The 19,676-nt window shown below is 32.8% G+C and overlaps 1 protein-coding gene across 1 annotated transcript in view; it reads left to right on the forward strand.

Moving 5' to 3' along the window:
- Positions 1-19,676, forward strand: part of LRP1B (low density lipoprotein receptor-related protein 1B) — a 1,583,276-nt gene that overhangs the window by 1,079,483 nt on the left and 484,117 nt on the right. The window contains exons 9-12 of the mRNA XM_012727834.1: positions 6,887-7,084; positions 8,322-8,526; positions 18,464-18,628; positions 19,284-19,528. Of these exons, the coding sequence (XP_012583288.1) occupies positions 6,887-7,084; positions 8,322-8,526; positions 18,464-18,628; positions 19,284-19,528 (813 nt within the window). The remainder of the gene's footprint in view (positions 1-6,886; positions 7,085-8,321; positions 8,527-18,463; positions 18,629-19,283; positions 19,529-19,676) is intronic.

Consider the following 19,676-nt stretch of genomic DNA (forward strand, 5'->3'; position numbering starts at 1 on the left):
GCCTTTTTTTTTGTTGTTACACAAAAATAATCATTGCAAGAGTTGGAATTTTAAAATTGAGCCTTAGTTTCCTAATAACTTATGAAATGACATGTTAGTGTATTCATTGCAACTTTTTAATACCTCAAGAGAAAGTAATTAAAAAACCCAAGAAATATTAAATATATATATATTTGAATAGAGAGAGAAAGGTAGAGTTCAACAATGAAACAACTGGAATTTTCCTTTGAAATTTTTGGTTAACTGGTGCACTATGGTTTTTATTATAGTTAAATTTAACCTTAATTAAAAATATATAATCAGTTAATATTCAATAACTAATTGAATGATAAATTGATAAATGCATTTACTAATTTATTATAAATTACAATAATTCATATTATAAATTATAATGATTGTAACACTAATTAAATAGAATATTTCATAAACTAAATATTAAGCAAATATGTTCACACTACAAAGGGAAACTCATGTAAAAATTGTAATAAAACATTCAATGTAGTGAGCATTTTCTTTTATGGAACACATGATATATTTTATATATTTCATGTTATCATAAGTTCTTTCAAATATTCTTGAAGCATTTGGGGAACAGTATATTTGCAATGTATCTTTTTATACATATTAATGATAGGTTATTTGAAATCATTTTCTGAAAGTAATGAAACTTCAGGTAAATTTGAAGCCCTAGGTATTCTTCCATTCATGATGACAACTGCGTGTATAACTCACAATGTATCTGTGCCATCATTATAGTTTGCATTCATAAACAATATACTGTGTAATATTTATACATTTTAAATGTTCAAAGTTATATACATTATATGCCCACTGGGACTACTTGGGGTTTTTACTCAAAGTATACAATGTTGCAATTTATCTATAGTACTTTACATAGTTCTGTTTGTTCCTGTTAAGCTATACTGTATTCTCCTATACACCTTTTGTGCATTATGGCCAAACTGATGCTACTGTTTTGTCATTCCACTCTTATTAATGGCCATGTAGTCATTTCCAGTGTTTTCCTACATCGCACAATGTTATAGGCAGTGCCTTTATAGTGTACACTTGTTGAAATATGCACAAGTTGAGATAGTTATTCAAGTGTTATGTGCTTCTTCAGCTCCATGTGTTTATCTGTTTCTGCCAAATACATCTCTAAAATGGTGGTACCCTCTCAACAGCAGACTATGAGAATTCCTGATTCTGAAAATCACTGCTAACACTAAACAGGTGCTAGTTCATATCTATGTTCTTCCACTTACCTGCAATATTACACTGGCATGTTAACTACATACCTTCTCATTGTTCTACCCCTTCCTGTGCAAAATAAAATTGATATCACTTACTTAATAAGAGCTAGTGAAAATTACATAAATTGGGATTGATAATGTTAAAGAAAAATTCTACCATGTTGGATGTATTTTCCAAAGTGTGCTATTATACTAATGTACAATATAATGACTCTAGTCTCGCTGACTTACTTGGTATACATATTTTTTTAACAGTTTCTGCAATAATTTCAATGTGGACCTAGTATCAAGGCTTAAAACACTGAAGATCCTTCAGATCTTATTTTGTTTTTCAAGTATGATTAAAAGATATAATTTTGCCACTAAATCAATATTTATAAATATCACATATATGTTCAGATTTTTCTTTTTAATTTATTTTATAGCATTTCTAGAGAAAATGATTTATTTACCTAAATTCATATAAAATATTAAAACATGTAGTTTGCTTTTATTTTTATTTCCTCTAGTCTTAATCATTTTCTAGTATCAGTCTTACTATTGTTTGTTTTCTATCTCTATTCACACATACACATATGCATGTGTAACACATTCATGTGCACATATGTGTCAACATGTCCCCACACATGGGTGTGCATGTTCATACATATTTATGACTCTATAGGTGTAGGTGGTGTCTTGGTTTATCAGTGTATTAATCTTGCAAACAAATGACTGGGTGACCTTGCTATTGTTTACCTACTTTATCAATTTGTACAATTATGTTTATTTTATTACTTTAATTTTATTTGATAAATAATAATAGTATTTGCAAAGTTTTTCACTCTATAATTTTCTTATATGCTATTTCTTTCCTTCCAGCAGAAGAATTTAGTGATAATTCCTATAAAAGTTACATTTTTAAAGTGAACAAAACAGGTTGCAGTATATTTACTAAGAAGTGTGACTATCACCACCATCTAATTTTAGAATATTTAATATCCTCCCCTCAGACAAACATCAGAAGTATTAAAAATCATATCACATCAATCTATCCCATTCTCTATCCCTGGCAACCTCTAATCCTTCTCTGTCTTGTAGATTTTCTTATTCTGGTATTTCATATAAACAGTATCATGTAGTATGTGGTCTTTTGTGACTGTCTTCTATCACTTGACATATTATTTTCAAGCACCATCAGTGTCAGTGTGTTAGCTTATATCAGCACTTTATTTTTACTCTGAATAATAAAGTTATTGTATTAATAGGCCACCTTCTTATTAATAATTTACCCAATGATGGACATTTGGATTGTTTCCACTTTTTGTATATTATGAAACATACTGCTATGAATATTCATATGCATTTTTTTGTATGTGAATATACATTTTCATCTCTACTAGGTATATAACTAAGAGTCAAATTGCTGGTCATGTGCTAATTCAATGATTAATAATTTGAGGAGCTGTCAAACTGTTTTCCAAGGTTGTTGATCATTTTAAAGTTCTACAAATAGTGTATGAAGGTTGAATGTCTATAAAATCTTATGGTCAGTGGTTCTTGTCTACCTTTTTTTTTAGTCATCTTAATAGGAGTAGAGTTGCATCTCACTAGGCTTGACTTGCATTTCCCTAATGAGTAATGTTGACCCTCTCTCATTGTGCTTGTTAGTCATTTTTATCACTTCTTGGGTGTAATGCTTATCAAGAACATATCCCATTTTGAAACTTCTATTTATCTAATTATTGAAATGTAACTGTACTTTATATATCCTAGGTAAGTGTTCCCAGTCAGATATGTAATCTGAAAACATTTTCTCCCATTTTATAGGTGGACTTTTTAATTTCTTGACTTTTTTGAAGTATAAAATATATATTAATTATGTCTAACTTATTATTGTATGTGTTTTCAAGTCAGAGCTAAAAAAAAATCATTGTCAAGCAGGTAATTCAAATTTCCTCTGTAGTATTCTTCTAATAGTTGCATAGTCTCAACTCTTGCATTTTGGTTTATGATACAATTGTGAGTTAATTATAACATATGGTAGCATGATTTAATGTCCTTCTTTACATGTGGAAATTCAGTTCCCCAGTTTTTTGTTCTAATTTATTTATTTTAAAATGTTAATTTATATATAGAAATATTTACTTATCATAGAAAAGCTGGGATGCAGGTCAGAGGTGCAGGGGGTGAGAGGATTTACCAGGGACAGAGTGGGGAACAGAACTAGAAGATCTACTGAAATGCACTGCTGAGTGTAGCAGCAGGTAAGACAGGAAAGAGCTGCTGTGCTTTGCTGGTGGAGGATCAGACTCAGGCTGTAGCTTGATGGTGATGATACTTAACAGATAGGCCAACAATAAAGACCCCCTTTTGGGGTATCTTTCTCCAGTTGAATAGTTCACACAAGTTTGGAATTTTGGTAAAACTGAGCTTGTGGCTAGGATTCTGAAATCTTAGAAAAGGGGATTGAGAATAGCACAAGTTATACTCCACAAATGGCTGTTCTTATGTGTACTCAGCAGTTTTTCTAAAATAAACACTCCTTGGATTTTCACTAGACATTGATTAATTTCTCGAGTTCAAAAGGCGGGGATATTTGTCCATTTTTGCATGTTCTGTCATTGTTTATATAAACACATCTGAGGAACTCAATATTTCTAAATATTGGTAATGGAGAAATAAATGAATTCATACATATATTTTGACATTTCTAACCACAACTCCCACACAAACTGTTAGTAGAAAGATTTTTATAACAATCATTATGAGAAAACTTGTCTGTGAAAACAAAAAGCACCACCTATAAGAAATATACAGAAATACTATAAAAATAGAAGTCCTAAAATTTATGTATTGCTACAATACAATGCTGTTCAACAAAATAATTTTTAAAAAGTTATCAGCAATAATGAAAATTTACTAAAATGGACACTTTGTTATCTACAGAGAAATCTGAAATTATAGCATGAAATCAGTGCAATAATGAATATATGCCCTGCACGTTACATTACACAATGTAATGAAGTTAAAATTCCAAAATGAGCAGAAGAGTTGAATAGATACATTACTGAAAGTACATATACATGGTCAACAGATACATGAAGGAAAAAAAAAAAGCTCATTATCAGAAAAATGCAAATCAAAACCAAATGAAGCATCACTCATTCCAATGGTTCACTGTAAAATAGTAATCACAACAAATGTTGTTTCTATAATAATGTTGCTAAATGGTAGTAACAAGTGTTGGTGAGGGTGTGGAATTAAAGGAATTTTCATATACTGTTGGTGAGAATGTGAACTATTTCATGGAAAACACGATAGAGAGTTCATAGATTTGATGTATTACCTGGTAATTACACTCTTAAGTATTTCTCCAAAGAATATAAAAACAGTTCTGAAAAGATAGTTGCACTGTTATGTTCATTGAAGCACTATTAACAATAGCCAAGTTACAAAAACACCCTAAGTGCCCAATGACAGATGAGTGGATTAAGGACATGTGGTACACACTATAATACAACTCAACTTGTAAAAATTGATGGAATTTTAACATGTGTCATAACATGGATATAGCTAGAGGTAATTAGGATAAACAAAATAAATCAGAAGGAGGAAGACAAATATCTGATGCTTTCCTTCATATGTGAAATAAAAGGAAAGGAAACAAAGGAAAAATAAAACTAAACCAAAAAAAGCTCTAGAAATATGCTTGGAGAAATATCTTCCAGAGGAGGAGAGTGAGGGATGGAAACAAATTGGGGAGAGTGTCCAATGCATGAAGGTAAAATGCTATGAATGCTTGATGTTGGGTGTGGTGTAGTAAAAAATATATGAACAAGAATGATGTTATTCCTCCAAGTTAGAAGCAGTGTTGTAAACAAATAATAAATAATAGAAAACAATCAATTTTGGTAAAACTCTAAACATTCTCTCTCTCTTCAATGATTTCTAAGCTTTTGTGGTCAGTTTTCCCTGAAATCTTGGGGACAAGGGATGATAGATACATATTATATTCCATAATTGGCTGTTCTCACTTATACTCAGCAATTTTTCTTGAGCAAACACTCCTTGGTTGTCAATAGAGTTTGATTAATTTCTGTGGTTCAAAAGGTGGGGTTATTTTGACATTTTTGTCAGTATTGTCATTGTTTGTATGGAGGCATAGGAGGAACTATTTAATAGTCCTAAAGTGTTGCTGTTGATTTCACGTATATGACTTTTATTATATTTAAGTAATTTATCCTATTCCTATATCATTTAATTTTTTTTAATCATAGGTGGGTATTGAATCTAATCAGTATTTTCTCTGCACCTGTAGATATTACACTATGAATTTATTTATACCTTTATTGATATAATATATTACATAAACTTGTGTTTATTAAGCCACCCACGTCCTTGATTATGATATATTCTCCTTGTGATGCACTGTTTTGAATTTGATTTAAAGTTATATTGTTAAAATTTTTGTATTGACATCAGAGATTTTGATCTATAATTTTCTCATTCTGTGTTTTGGCAATGTCAACATTGTAAAATGTATTATGGTTCATCCTTTGCTGTTGCAATTATAAAAACAATTTGAGAAAGATAAGCATTCTTTTTTTTTAAGTTTTGATAAAATTTACTTGTAAAGCTATCTGGTACTGACCTTTTGTTTTTATTACTTGTTTGATTCCCATGCATGTGGTCAGTTTTTCAATTCATTTATTTCTTTCTGGGTTAGTTTTGGTAGGCTGTAGTATTCTAGAATTTGTCCTTTTCCTCTAGGTTATTAAATTTATTTGCATGTAATGGTTTAAAGTAGGCTTTATGATACTGTGTACTTCTTTTCTATATGTAGGGATTTATCCTTTGTGATTATGTTTAATTTATTTGCTTTTTGTTTTAACAAAGGTAAAGATTTATTTATATATTTATTTTCTTACAAATCCAGCTCTAGGTTTTGATCTTATGTTTTTTATTTATTTTCTTTTTATTGTTTCATTCCTCATACTAACTTTGTTTATTCCTCTTTTCTAAATTGTATCATGTGTGATATGAAATTTATATTGGGATTTTTCTTGCTTCTTAGAATAGGACTGTGTTGTAGTCATCCTTAACCTTTAGGCTGTTTTTGTTGCATTCCATAGATTTTGATCTCTTGCATCCTCATTTTTGTTTTTCTCAGGATATTTTAAGTTTCTACTTTGATTTCCTCTCTTATCCAAAATCTGTAAGGAAGTAGGTAGTATAGTCCCCATGATTATTTTTTCTCTTAATGTTATAGTTCTTATTGAGAGAAAAAGGCATTCTTTCCCTCAACTTCAAGATTTGTCTGGAAATTTACAAACGCATTGTGATGTAGAAATCACATCCACTTGTAGACTATATTCTGTGAACAGGAGAGATTATAGCCTCTCTAGACAAGATAACTTGTCAACATTAGACATACAGAAAAGAGAAAAGCACATTTATACCTTATGTTAGTGAACACACAAATTGAAGTTTTTACTTTTAAAATTTGGATTAAGGTGAATTGTTCCATTAATGACAGAGGTTTATATAGTAAAGTATACTTCAAATAAATGGATTTTGAGCTCTATTGTTTCATTTTCACTACCAAGGTTCCCTAATATTTTCATAACCTATTAAAATAATTTTAATTTCAGATCCCTTTGAAGCATTCATCATCTTTTCTATTCGCCATGAGATCAGAAGGATTGATCTTCATAAAAGAGACTACAGTCTTCTTGTTCCTGGATTACGGAATACAATAGCACTTGATTTCCACTTCAATCAAAGTTTGCTTTATTGGACAGATGTTGTAGAAGACAGAATATACCGGGGCAAGCTCTCTGAAAGTGGAGGTAGGGATATGTGTGTGTGTGTGTGTACACATATGTATATACATATATATATATACATGCATATATACATGCATACACACACATGTATATATATATATATATATACTAATAACAATGAATTTTTATTAATATTTGACCAGTGTTTCTTAATCTTCTTCATATATGTAAAGCCAGGGACAGGCACACATATATTGGGGAGGTGAAGTGGTAAGTTCTAATACTCATAATGCTTCAAAGCATGGAATTTTTTTTCCTTAATAATATAATAGTTTATTTTTACATCATTTTATGCCTATTTCCATCTCAGTTGTAATACCTGCGAGCTTCCCATCACCAAATCACCCGTGTGCTATCACCATAATCCAATGCACTTCACTCCCCCAACCATCTTTCATCCCATTCCCCATTCCACCCCTGTAAAATGTCTTTGTTATATAGTTGTTCATCATCATCATTATTATTTTCTCCCCTTGTCCTTTATACTCTTGCTATGAGTGAAACCATCTGGTATTTTTTTTTTCCTTTTCTTTCTGGCTTATTTTACTAAGCTTGATCTTTTTCAGCTCCAGCCATGTTGCTACAAAAGGAATGTGTTTATTATTTTTTATTGCTAAGTAATATTCCATTTTTTACATGTATGACATCTTTTTAGTCCAGTCATCTACTTAGGGGCATGTGGGTTGTTTCCATGCCTTTCCAGTTGTAAACAAAGCAGCAATAAACATCAAACCATGGATTATGGGCACAGGGTAATTGGGGGAGGGGCAATGTGATTTTGGGCTCATTTTTGTAGAGGCTAAATAAGGAGAAGCCATTTTATTTATCATGTTTTAGAAAAAAAGAGTGAATGCTGATAGCTACATTGCATATTGCCTCAGATAGATTTTTCTCTTTATTCTACCCATGTAGATCAACATTTAAATTAAACTCACTGCTTTTAATTAGCTTATCATTATTATTCCCCAAATCCCTTGTTTTGCCTAAAAAGCCAAACAAGAAATAACTTTTCTGCAATCATTGTTATTAGCCTGGGAAATATTTATAAAGTATTTTCTACCTAGCAAGCATATCAGCAATTCTAAATTTGGAACTCTAGTTTCCTATGTGCCGGGCACTGTTTTTGTACAATATCTCATAAAATTTATATAATGTTTGAGTACATTGTACTGCTGATAAATAAGGCATTTCTATGGTGTTCCTTGATAGACAAAATTATTGCTTTCACATTTTCTTGTAGGTGTTAGTGCAATCGAAGTGGTTGTAGAACATGGTTTAGCGACCCCAGAAGGACTAACAGTCGATTGGATAGCAGGCAACATATACTGGATAGACAGCAATCTTGACCAAATTGAAGTGGCCAAACTGGATGGTTCATTAAGAACTACACTAATAGCAGGAGCCATGGAACACCCTCGGGCCATTGCTTTGGACCCAAGATATGGGTAAGGAAATATGTCTTTCACAGAATCACTTTGGTATAAAATATCATCTTTCAAATTAATACTGAATTCAATTACCTTATAAATTATGACTCAAAGTGCTTATTTTCTATATGTATAGATGTATACATATATAATTGTGTGAATATATATAGTTGTGTGTATACATACATACATATGTACATATGTATATATATATGTATGTATTGATTGATATAGATACATATCAACTAGTTTACATTTGTCACCAGATATTTTGTTTTATAATTCCTTATCATTATTTTTAGAGTATTTAAAGTTTTTTTTTTTTCTCTAAATATGGGAATTAGGCTATTGAAATCTTTTACAATATATTTTGAACTAGTAATTTAATACATTTCTCTTTGCCATGCTAAGGAGATGGTTTAATTATTTCTAGTGGCTGCAAACCTTAGGAGCAGTCTTTAATTCCATCACCAGTGTTAACCCCCTCACCCATTATTTATTTTGATATGTACATGGAGTCTGTATAAAAGAAAATTAGAATAAGCTTGCAAGTTTTAAGTTGCTGACTACTGGGATATTTGAAAGACCAAGTATACAATTCAGGAAAACAGGGTCAAATGTTAAATAACTCAGGTTATTGACCCCAGGATCCCATATGTGTTCCTTTGTGAAAAAGGAGAAGAGAGACACTGGTTTGGAATCAGAAAATGTGGATTTAGTCACTTATTCTTTGGGAAAACTACTCTAGTGTTTTTTCTTCAATCCTTTTAAGTCAAGGATAATAGCCTCTTTATTATGAGTTGATTTTGAAGGGGATGGTGAATAGGGGTGCTAGATAGGGAATAGTAAGTATGTGTGCTATATGTAATTGAAATATGTGAGATAACTTTATTACTTTGTGTTATTTATATTTTTAGTAATTATTTCTTAAATACAAACATTTGCCAAGTTTAAAGGGTAGTAGGAAGGATTACTTTGTTGGCTCAGTGCCTTTAATTAATACAAAATCCAAGAACCACTAATGAGAGGGGAGTCAGCTGGAAGGGAGTTTAATGAGATGCAGGAGAGAGAAAAGTAAGCCCTGTGTTTAGTTAGCTTCCTGGCTACACTCTCTGACTATGAAATCAATACATTGGTAAGTTTGTTTGTTTTCCTTTTCCCCAATTCAGACAGAAATTAAGGGTTGAAGCAGCTTGTTTGCAGCAGGGTTCCAAATTGGCAATTTTCATCGATGTGTTTGCTTCACCTTCCAGAATGTTTTAAATTTATTTGAATTAGTTGCCAAAACAGAAAATATCAACAGATTTTACATACAATCCTGGATTTCTGACTTCTTTTGAAAAACAGAGAGCTCTGCCAATAGTGAGCAAGTCAGGTATACATTTTGTCCTGAAGGTATGGTCTCTTGTTCCACAGCTTATACTGGTCACCCCCACCCCTTTCACTCAATGCTGCAATGCCTCCTCTAGTAACATTTCACCAGGAAAGTATCTTTTATTTAATGACGATCCATTTTTTTAATGGTGCTCCTGAAGTTCCAAGTAGATCTGACCCTTTATTCCCCACAGTTTCTTTCTTTCTTTCTTTCTTTTTTTTTTTTTTTTTGACTTAAACAACAGGAGTTTATTTTCTCATGATTTTATGGTTTTGAAGGCTGGGAAGTCCAAGACCATTTTTTGTTTGTTTGTTTGTTTTGTTGTTGTTGTTTTAATAATATAACAGTTTATTTTTACATCATTTTGTACACTTTTTTGTTTTTATCTAAATTGTAATCCCCGTGGGCTTCCCATCACTGAATCACCTGTGTGCCATCACCATAGTCCCGTGCACTACCCTTCCCACCCCACAACCCCCGTTTTTGATCCCATTCTCCACTCCACCCCCACAAAACGTCTCTGGTATATGGTTGTTCATTATTCTTATTATTTTCTCACCTGGTCCAGTATACTCCTGCTATGAGCGAAACCATCTGGTATTTTTCTTTTTCTTTCTGGTTTATCTCACTAAGCATGATCATTTCCAGCTCCATCCAAGTTGCTGCAAAAGACATGTGTTTCTCTTTTTTGGTTGCTGAGTAATATTCAATTGTATATATGTACCACATCTTTTTAATCCAGTCAGTCATCTATTTTTGGGCATTTGGGCTGCTTCCATGTTTTTCCAATTGTAAATAAAGCAGCAATAAACATGGGGGGTGCAGGTATCTTTTTCTTTAAGTGTTTTTGTGTCTTTTGGGTAGATACCTAGGAGTGGGATTGCTGAGCCATACGGAAGCTACAGATTAAGCAGTTTGAGGAACCTCCAAACAGTTTTCCATAGTGGTTGTACTAGTTTGCATTCCCACCAGCAGTGCAGGAGAGTTCCTTTTTCTCCACATCCTCGCCAACATTTGTTGTTACTAGTTGCTTGAAGATGTGCCATTCTCACCCCCACAGAGTTTTTTAATGTGAATTAATGTAGGAACCAATACGTCAAAATCTGTCAAATTTACCCCTATTTATCCTAAGTTGTATCAGAAACTTATCTGCCTAAAGGAAAATTAATATTTTGGAAATGCTTTAGTCTTACCATGAATAACAATCTGTAAGGAAAACCAAATACTTCCCAAATTACAAAAGTCATAGAGAGAGTAAAAGCCAAAATAAATAAATAAATCAGTTATTTGAAAAAGATATGACCTGAACAAAACAGTCTGTATAGCAGCTGAAATTTTGATCTAACAATACTTAGGATGAATATATTTATCTTAGTTATAGAATTTCCAACCTGAGAGGAAAAATAAGAAGAAAACAGAAATACAAAGGACACACAACTCATGAATACTATTTAAAATACCAAAAACTAGTTTAGTTCTATAAAGGACTCTAAAAGTAAAATATCATCTTATCATCTAAGAATTGAAAATATAGACATTGGGCCTAAGAGTGGACAAAAAACAATTAATGCTTCTGAGAGAGCTGATGTCTTCTATACCTGCCACTATGAAATTGTGAGTCTTATTAAGATGATTAAATAATTTTCAAAAAAAAAAAGAAACCAGGTAAATAACAAAGTTATTTCTGGCATAAATGACCAAAGTTGATATCATAGTACTACTTTTCTTGATTTCTTTTTTCTTGAAAGGGTGATAGATTTGGTTATTAGGATCTTACAGTAATTTTATTGTTGAAAATTATTTTATAAATGATTGATATAATTAAAATATGAGACATATAAACCCATTTAAAACCCAATTGTGGGCCCTCCCTGGTGGCGCAGCTGGTTAAAGCACAGCACTAAGAAGCTTAAGCCACTTTCACATGAGTTTGATTCCCGCCTGCCCCAGAGGAGATCCACATGGCATGGCAGACCTCTCCTGACCCACCCGCTGCTCCCCTCAGCAGTGTACTCCGTCGATCTGCCTGTTCTGCTCCCCAGTCTGTCTCTGGTGAATCCTCTCACCCTCTGCATCTCTGGCCTTTACCCCAGTTCTATATGAATAAATAAATAAATCTTTTAAAAAAATAAAAATAAAACCCAATTGTAGCAATTATGTCTGAAAATGAATGCAAATGAAAGTATAATTTGGAAAAGTTTAGGATTTTGGTTATTTCATGAGATAGGCTCAGAACTGAGTAAAAATAAGGACACATACACAGTGAATTACACTGCCAAAGTAAGCATAAGTAAAGCAGCACTGAAAAATACTGATTTTAACTCAGTTTACTGTCTTAGTGCTATATGATCAAACAGAAACAAAATTCCCCCCTATTTCTCATTTATTTGTGAAATATCTGATGTGAGAACTGAATAGGAGTTGAAGACATTTCAATTTGTGACAATTTAATTTGTCCACTAGAGTAAGTCCACTAGCTAATTTTTTTTTGAAATGTGCTTTGTATAAATGTCAATCTTTTTTTTTTCTATATCACATGCTTTCTATGGCAAGCAAAATTTCTTCCACGTCTATTAACTATTCCATTGCTCTTGATAGTAAATAGCTACTAAGTTAATTAATGCATGAATATGAATAGAATTGTGTTTGCATGTAACTTACAGGAACATGAAAACATACCTTAAAGAGCAAAGCAATAATTAAAAAATCAGCTTGTGGCTACTACACAAAACCTTGTCTCCAATGACAAAAATAAAAGTTTGCAACCAATCACTTTGCTTCCTGAGAAAAGCTGAAGAAAACACAAACTGTAACATGTGTTCTATAAAACATGCTAAAGTCATTTTAGCTTCCTACAGTTGTCAGATCCTTTTGTCCTTTTAAGATGCCAAAATAGAAGTGTTTTTAATTTATGACTTAACTCCCAGCATAGAATCTACAAGAATTCATATTACATTATAAAACATGTATGTCATCATGTCACATCCCTTCAGTATTCTGACCCAATATCCCAGATTGGAAGTCTTAGGGAGGAGTCATCATTCTTTCATTCAATTTTAAGGTAATGCACTTATTGCTAAGGTGACCCCAAAGAGTATATAAATCTCCTCGAAACATCAAGCTTATTATTAGGGAGTAACAAGTGTCAGGGAGTTCAGAATCTACAGGCCAGTACTTCTGTTCTTGAACTTTCATTGCCGTTCTTCTTATGCAGCTGCATAGTCTCGCTTGCTGCATTGCTGGTATTTATGTTTTCATTTGTCATAATCAGTGGACTTTGCTATAACACTGCAATTGTTGGGAGCAGATAATAGCAACTGTAAAGATTAGAGAGACATCGAAATAAAATTTTAATTTTATCTGCAAGTGTTCTTAAGTGAAACTAATATAGATGTTGGTTTTAGAAGAGCTAAAGATTATAGATGAGTAACCATTTTTACCAAGATCATTTATTTTCACCTTATGCAGTTTGACCTGATAGATGATAATGGTCCTTTCATGCCTGTAATGGCACAAGTTGTTCATGCTCCATTGACCCAATTTAATCCTGAAACAGACTAACCCATGAATGCAAGAACTGTAGAATCAGTAGACTGTAGTCTCTATTTTAAAAGCAATTATGGCTAAACATTTCCATACGTCTTGCAAGAAGGAATATTCAGTCTTTGTATACTTGAAGACATAATGTGATCTTTGAAATGCTAATATGTTTTAAAAATAAAAAGAAAGTAATAAGGAAAAAGTGATTCTTTTAAAATACCACATTGTAAAGTATACAAAAGAGTACTTAGAATTTTATGAAACAATGACCCTTAAAATCAATTTTAAAATTAACCGTAAACTATATTATGGAAAGTTTAAGAATGCTTTGGTGAGATTAATTATAGAACTTGTTATTTTATAAAAACATTAGAAATTTCCCACATGAATTATTTAAAAGTTAGGACCACAGCGACCACTATAGAAGAAACAGTTTAACACTGTTATAAGGAAATTAAAGTATATCTTATTTTTTTTAGAATGCTGCAAATTGTCCCAAGCCATATATATTTCCTTCATACATGAGAACATCTATTTGAGAGTCCACAAATAGTAAACCTACCTACATGTGATATTGAATTGCACATTTACTGATATACATGTTGGAATTGACACAACACATAAACAGAACTTGATAAAGAGTTACAAAAGAAATATCAATTCTCTATTTGTTATATGAACAAAGGGCAATATTTTAGAAATCTTTGTATCACCAATTCAATGTGAAGAACAGCCCTGCCTAAATTTGGTGGTGACTATGTATACTATATATGATTCTAAAATTCTGCTTTTTCACAGAGTATTTTCCTAATATTTTTCTAAACTTGCAAATATCACTACTTCATCTTATATGCCAAGATATCACCATAAAATTGATTGATGCTATGTTGGCCTTGTTTCCACTTTAATTAGTTAATTTATTTTTTAGTTCTCAATTTAATAGGAAGTTGACAAATAACCTGGTAATAATAAAAATGATGTGTTCATCCAAAATGATTTAAAATGACATGCATAATTCACTTTAGGTATATTGTTTTCAAGAAAGACATTCCACTATACCTGAATTGCTTATTTGATTTATATTAATTATTCTTTATCCATTCTCTAATTAACAGAAAGCATGTGTGTGCAAGTGTTTATGACTTATTTCATGCTATTTCAGGTAGTTATTTTCATACACAATAATCTTAACTTTCAGCATTAATCTTTTCAGGGAATGATTCCCAAGAATAAGATTTTATAAATGTCCTCTAGTACATTTAAATGTTTTTTAAATTTAATTATTTATGCTTTAAAATACTGATTATACAAATATTTCAGTACCTAAAAATAATGTATAATAAATTCCCTCATCCCCATTAATACTCAACTTTAAAAAGTCTTATTTTCTGGTATTAGTATACATTTTTATACTTTCCTGATAAATTGCTTACTTTATTTAGCATTTGGTGATTAAACAATGATTAACTTGGATATAAACAAGGACATAGAAACTTATAAAGCTGCTCATGAAATAAAACTCTTTTAAATTATAAATCATTGTTTGCAAGACTGTATATGAGCTAAATCCAATCCTATGACCTACACTTTTTAATTTTGTACTCATGGCTGTGATTCATGTTAACCTTATTAAATTAATTTACCTTCACATACATGCTAGTGTAACATTTAAATATTGAAAAATAGAATTCTCATTCTCTTCCAACCCCTGTTTTTTGTTTTTGTTTTAAGCTTTATTTATTTGTGCATACAGAACTGTGGTGCAGGACAGAGAGGCTCAGGGGCGGTGAGAGGCTTCACCAGAGATAGAGCAGGGAACAGAACAGGCAGATCGACGAAGTACACTGCTGAGGGGAGCAGCGGGAGGGTCAGGAGAGGTCTGCCACGCCATGTGGTCACCTCCGGGGCAGGCGGGAATCAACTCACGAGGAAGCGAAGCGGCTTTAGATTCTCAGTGCTGTGCTTTAACCCGCCGCGCCACCAGGGAGGGCCATCAACCCCTGTTTTTTAACAGTTTGGAAAGACTTTGAAATTCTGCCTTTGAACTCTTTTCCATGAATGTGTGTGGGTGCATGGACTAACACTTTTTTTTTTTTTCTATGTGCTACCCATCCTTATGCTAAATTTGTCGAATGCTTCATACAGTTTTATTAATATTTACAGATGAGAAAATTGATTCTGACCTCAGTATGCTGGAGTGACAGATATCCACTATGATTATTCCAAGTTTATTTGATATAAAAACAAGAATATAGATATTATGCAATTCAACACTGAAACAATATTTAATGAAATTTATTGCATGTCTAGGGCCCTCCCTGGTGGTGCATCAGGTTAAAACACAGCACTATAGGGCCCTCCCTGCTGGCGCAGCGGGTTAAAGCACTGCACTGAGAATCTAAAGCCGCTTCCGCATGAGTTCAATTCCCACCTGCCCCAGAGGTGACCACATGGTGTGGCAGACCTCTCCTGACCCGCCCGCTGCTCCCCTCAGCAGTGTACTTCGTCGATCTGCCTGTTTTGTTCCCTGCTCTATCTCTGGTGAAGCCTCTCACCGCCCCTGATCCTCTGGCCTGTACCCCAGTTCTGTATGTACAAATAAATAAATTATTAAAAAAAAAAAAAAACCACAGCACTATAGAGCAAACTACAGCCACTGCAGCACAAGTTGGATCTGTGGCCAGGGAGGTGACCCACAGAGCACAGCAGACCTCTCCTGTTATTCCTGCTGCCCCATCCTCAGCATTGTATTTCAGTCAGTCTGCCTTGTCTGTTCCCAACTCTGTCTCTGGTGAATCTTCTCACCCCCCTGCACCTCTGGCCTGCACCCCAGTTGTTGTGTGCATAAATAAATAAATATAAAAACAAAACAAAAACAAAAAAAATAAAACAAAAAATAATTACATGCCCAGAGTTTTAGTTAAATATGAAATTCTGTCTTATATCAAAAGACAACATTCATCACCTGTTCACCATATTCTTTCAACATGTATACTTATTAAATGTATTGTATATTATTTTGATTTATCTTGAAATTACTTTAAATTGGTAAGCCTTTTGTTCTCTAAGAGATGACATACTCCTCAAAAGTAGAAGTTATGATGAACTCTTAGTTTACATTAGTTCAGATCTCTTAAATAGACAATAAAGACTACTTTATTTTAAGTAAATAAATTGGATTTTGAATTTTTTCCATAAGATTGATTCATCTTCCATGGTGATTTTTCAAATACCTATACTCAACTATCTTACAAAGGGATTAAAAAATAGCTAAGCTATTTATAAATAAAGTAAAGGGCATACTAATTATACCAGTAACTTCACCATTTCTCAGCAAAATGTTATCAGAACTGATAATAGGAAGATTAAATGGACTGTCACATTCTCTCCAACCCTGTGTCTCTTTCCAAATCTCCATGCTACCCCTTGGATTCTATTCCCAAAGTAGAAAAGACAAGCACAATTTATCACAAGCCATGCTCCCACTCCTGTACCAGATGCTTTCCCATTGTTATTTTATTTAGTGACATGACATTAAAGAGTTAGATGTTTAAAGCGTGCAAACAGAAATTAGGCTGTCCACTATTCCAGCCCCATCTGCCAATTGATAGCTGTGTAATCCTGGTCAAGTAATTTAGCTTCTTTAGAATTTGTTTTTCATTTGTAAAACATAGATAACTTCAGCAATTACCTCATGGTCAACTAAATAAGTTGATTTGTATAAAACACAAAATACTGTATTTGGCATAAAGTAAACACTCCTTTGGCAGTTTAGGCCCTTGTGTCATTTCTGTGGGATACTCATGATCTAACTCTCACAAATAAAGTTCACATGAAGCACTTACTGGCTATTGTATGGAACTTTGTGCACTGTGAATTTTTAGGGTTACAAATAGTATTTTAGCAAAAGAAATGATTTTAAAGATATAAATAGGTGTATCTTAGTAGTTACTTGTTTGTACATATCAAAGTATACTAGTCCCTTTGTTTTCCCTCCACATCCTATCTTCTGAGCTGTTTCATCCATTGACTCTAAATGCCACATATATACCACCAAAGTCATGTGTCCAAATTAGCCTTATTATCTGAGTTTTATCTTCACAAACCACTCAATTTTCTAGAATTCTTCTTTTTGATATCCTAAAATTTCAAAATCAAAATATTCAAAAATAAACATTTGATTGCTCTCTATACATAACCATACTCAACTCCCAGCTCTTGAAATCTACTCCACTATTTTATTCCCCATTGCACTTGGTGAATTCATACCCATGCTTTCCTTATCCTGAGTCTAAGTTTGCTGAAACAAAAACCTGAAAGTCACTGTGCTTCTATTCTCTAGCACATTCATTACATCTAATCTATCAGCTAATCTGGTAATTCTGCTTACAAATATACCTTGAATCCATTTACTGCTCTACTGCCACAACCACCTGTAGGCCACTTTCATCTTTTTGTGGTCCTTAAAAATAACCATTGAATTTGCTTCATTGTAATCAAGATAAACCTTCTATGTGTGCTCATATAGTATATGCCTTTTAATCTCACAGAGTAATACCCCAAATAATGTTGGCTCTACAAGACCCAAAAGCTCATTCTCTTCAATTTCATAGTCTCCTCTATCCTCCACTAACCACATTTCTTATATATCAGTCATATCAGTTCTGCCAATTACCCATGCACTTTTACCCATCAGAGACTTTCTATATACTTGTCATGTTTCTATTTTACTTGTCGTGTTCTTTCCATTGTTCTCCTGATCCTTTAGCTTTTGTATATATATCACCTCTTCTATGTAATTTTCTCCCTGTTGTCTACCCTAAGTGGTTACCTATCTGCTGTCCTTTCTCAGACCAAAGTTTTTCTTCAAACATTTCAGAAGCTGTGATTATATATTTGAGCTTATCTTTCTCTTTTATGAGGCTGCTAATACATCTGGTTTTATTATAACTATCTACCCATTCCATTTCATAGAGAAGCACTCAATAAATACCTGTGAATGAATGACTTAAAACAATCATATCATTTATTTTTCTTCAGAATTCTTTTCTGGACTGATTGGGATGCCAATTTTCCTCGCATTGAATCTGCCTCTATGAGTGGTGCTGGAAGAAAAACTATCTATAAAGACATGAAAACTGGGGCTTGGCCTAATGGACTCACCGTGGACCACTTTGAAAAAAGAATAGTTTGGACAGATGCCAGGTTTACAAACAATCTCTTTTCTGTTTAATAAATAATCTTTCTGTATTTCCTTTCTCCTTCCTTAAACAGTTTTTATTTATTTATTTTTAAAATATTGAGGTCACTGGTTTACTATATGTGATTCAGAGGTAGAGGTTGACACCTCCTCTGATGTATGTCACCACACCATAGCCATCATCAGGGCCCTGCGGTCTTCCATCATGGATGTCGGCACTCCACATTATGCTCTCCACAGTCCATCTTTCCTACAGAAACTTTAACTCTAAAGACATATTTCTGGAGTTTGCTACTGGTCTGGCTCTCTCTGACCCTTTGTTTTATTTCTTTATATTTCACATATATGTGATATTATGTTACATATTTGTCTTTCTCCTTCTGAAACTTTCTTTAGTTTCTGATAGCTTTCTTAATATCACAAAGATGGCCTAAACTTATGTAATACACATACACACATTGAGACTGTTGTCTGCTTTTTTTTGTTTTGTTAATGAACAAATATCATCTGGCCTTATTACTTATCCTCTCTGCTGATCACATAGGCTCACACAATGCTTTTTTCTAAATAACATATTTACTGTCATTTAAGTAGTATGATCATATCCCAAGTTATATGGATGAATTTTTTAAATTGACTTATATATTTACCTTTGTGTAGGTCAGATGCTATTTATTCAGCCCTCTATGATGGAACAGGCATGATAGAAATCATCCGAGGTCATGAGTACCTCTCTCATCCTTTTGCTGTATCTCTATATGGAAGTGAGGTCTACTGGACAGATTGGAGGACCAATACATTGTCTAAAGCCAACAAGTGGACAGGACAGAATGTCAGTGTGATTCAAAAAACCAGTGCACAGCCATTTGATCTTCAGATATACCACCCCAGTCGTCAGCCACAAGGTAAGTGATTTGTATGAATTAACATTCCAAAAATTATTTCACTTTAATCATATAATATTTGAACTGTAAAACAATTTATGTTAGCTAATAGCAATATTACATGTATAGCATATGATGAGAATGGTTCTACTCTTTATTAGTTTTTCTC

This window comes from Condylura cristata, unplaced genomic scaffold, assembly GCF_000260355.1.
Source record: "Condylura cristata isolate star-nosed mole 26May11 unplaced genomic scaffold, ConCri1.0 scaffold00002, whole genome shotgun sequence".
NCBI classification, from domain to species: Eukaryota; Metazoa; Chordata; class Mammalia; order Eulipotyphla; family Talpidae; genus Condylura; species Condylura cristata.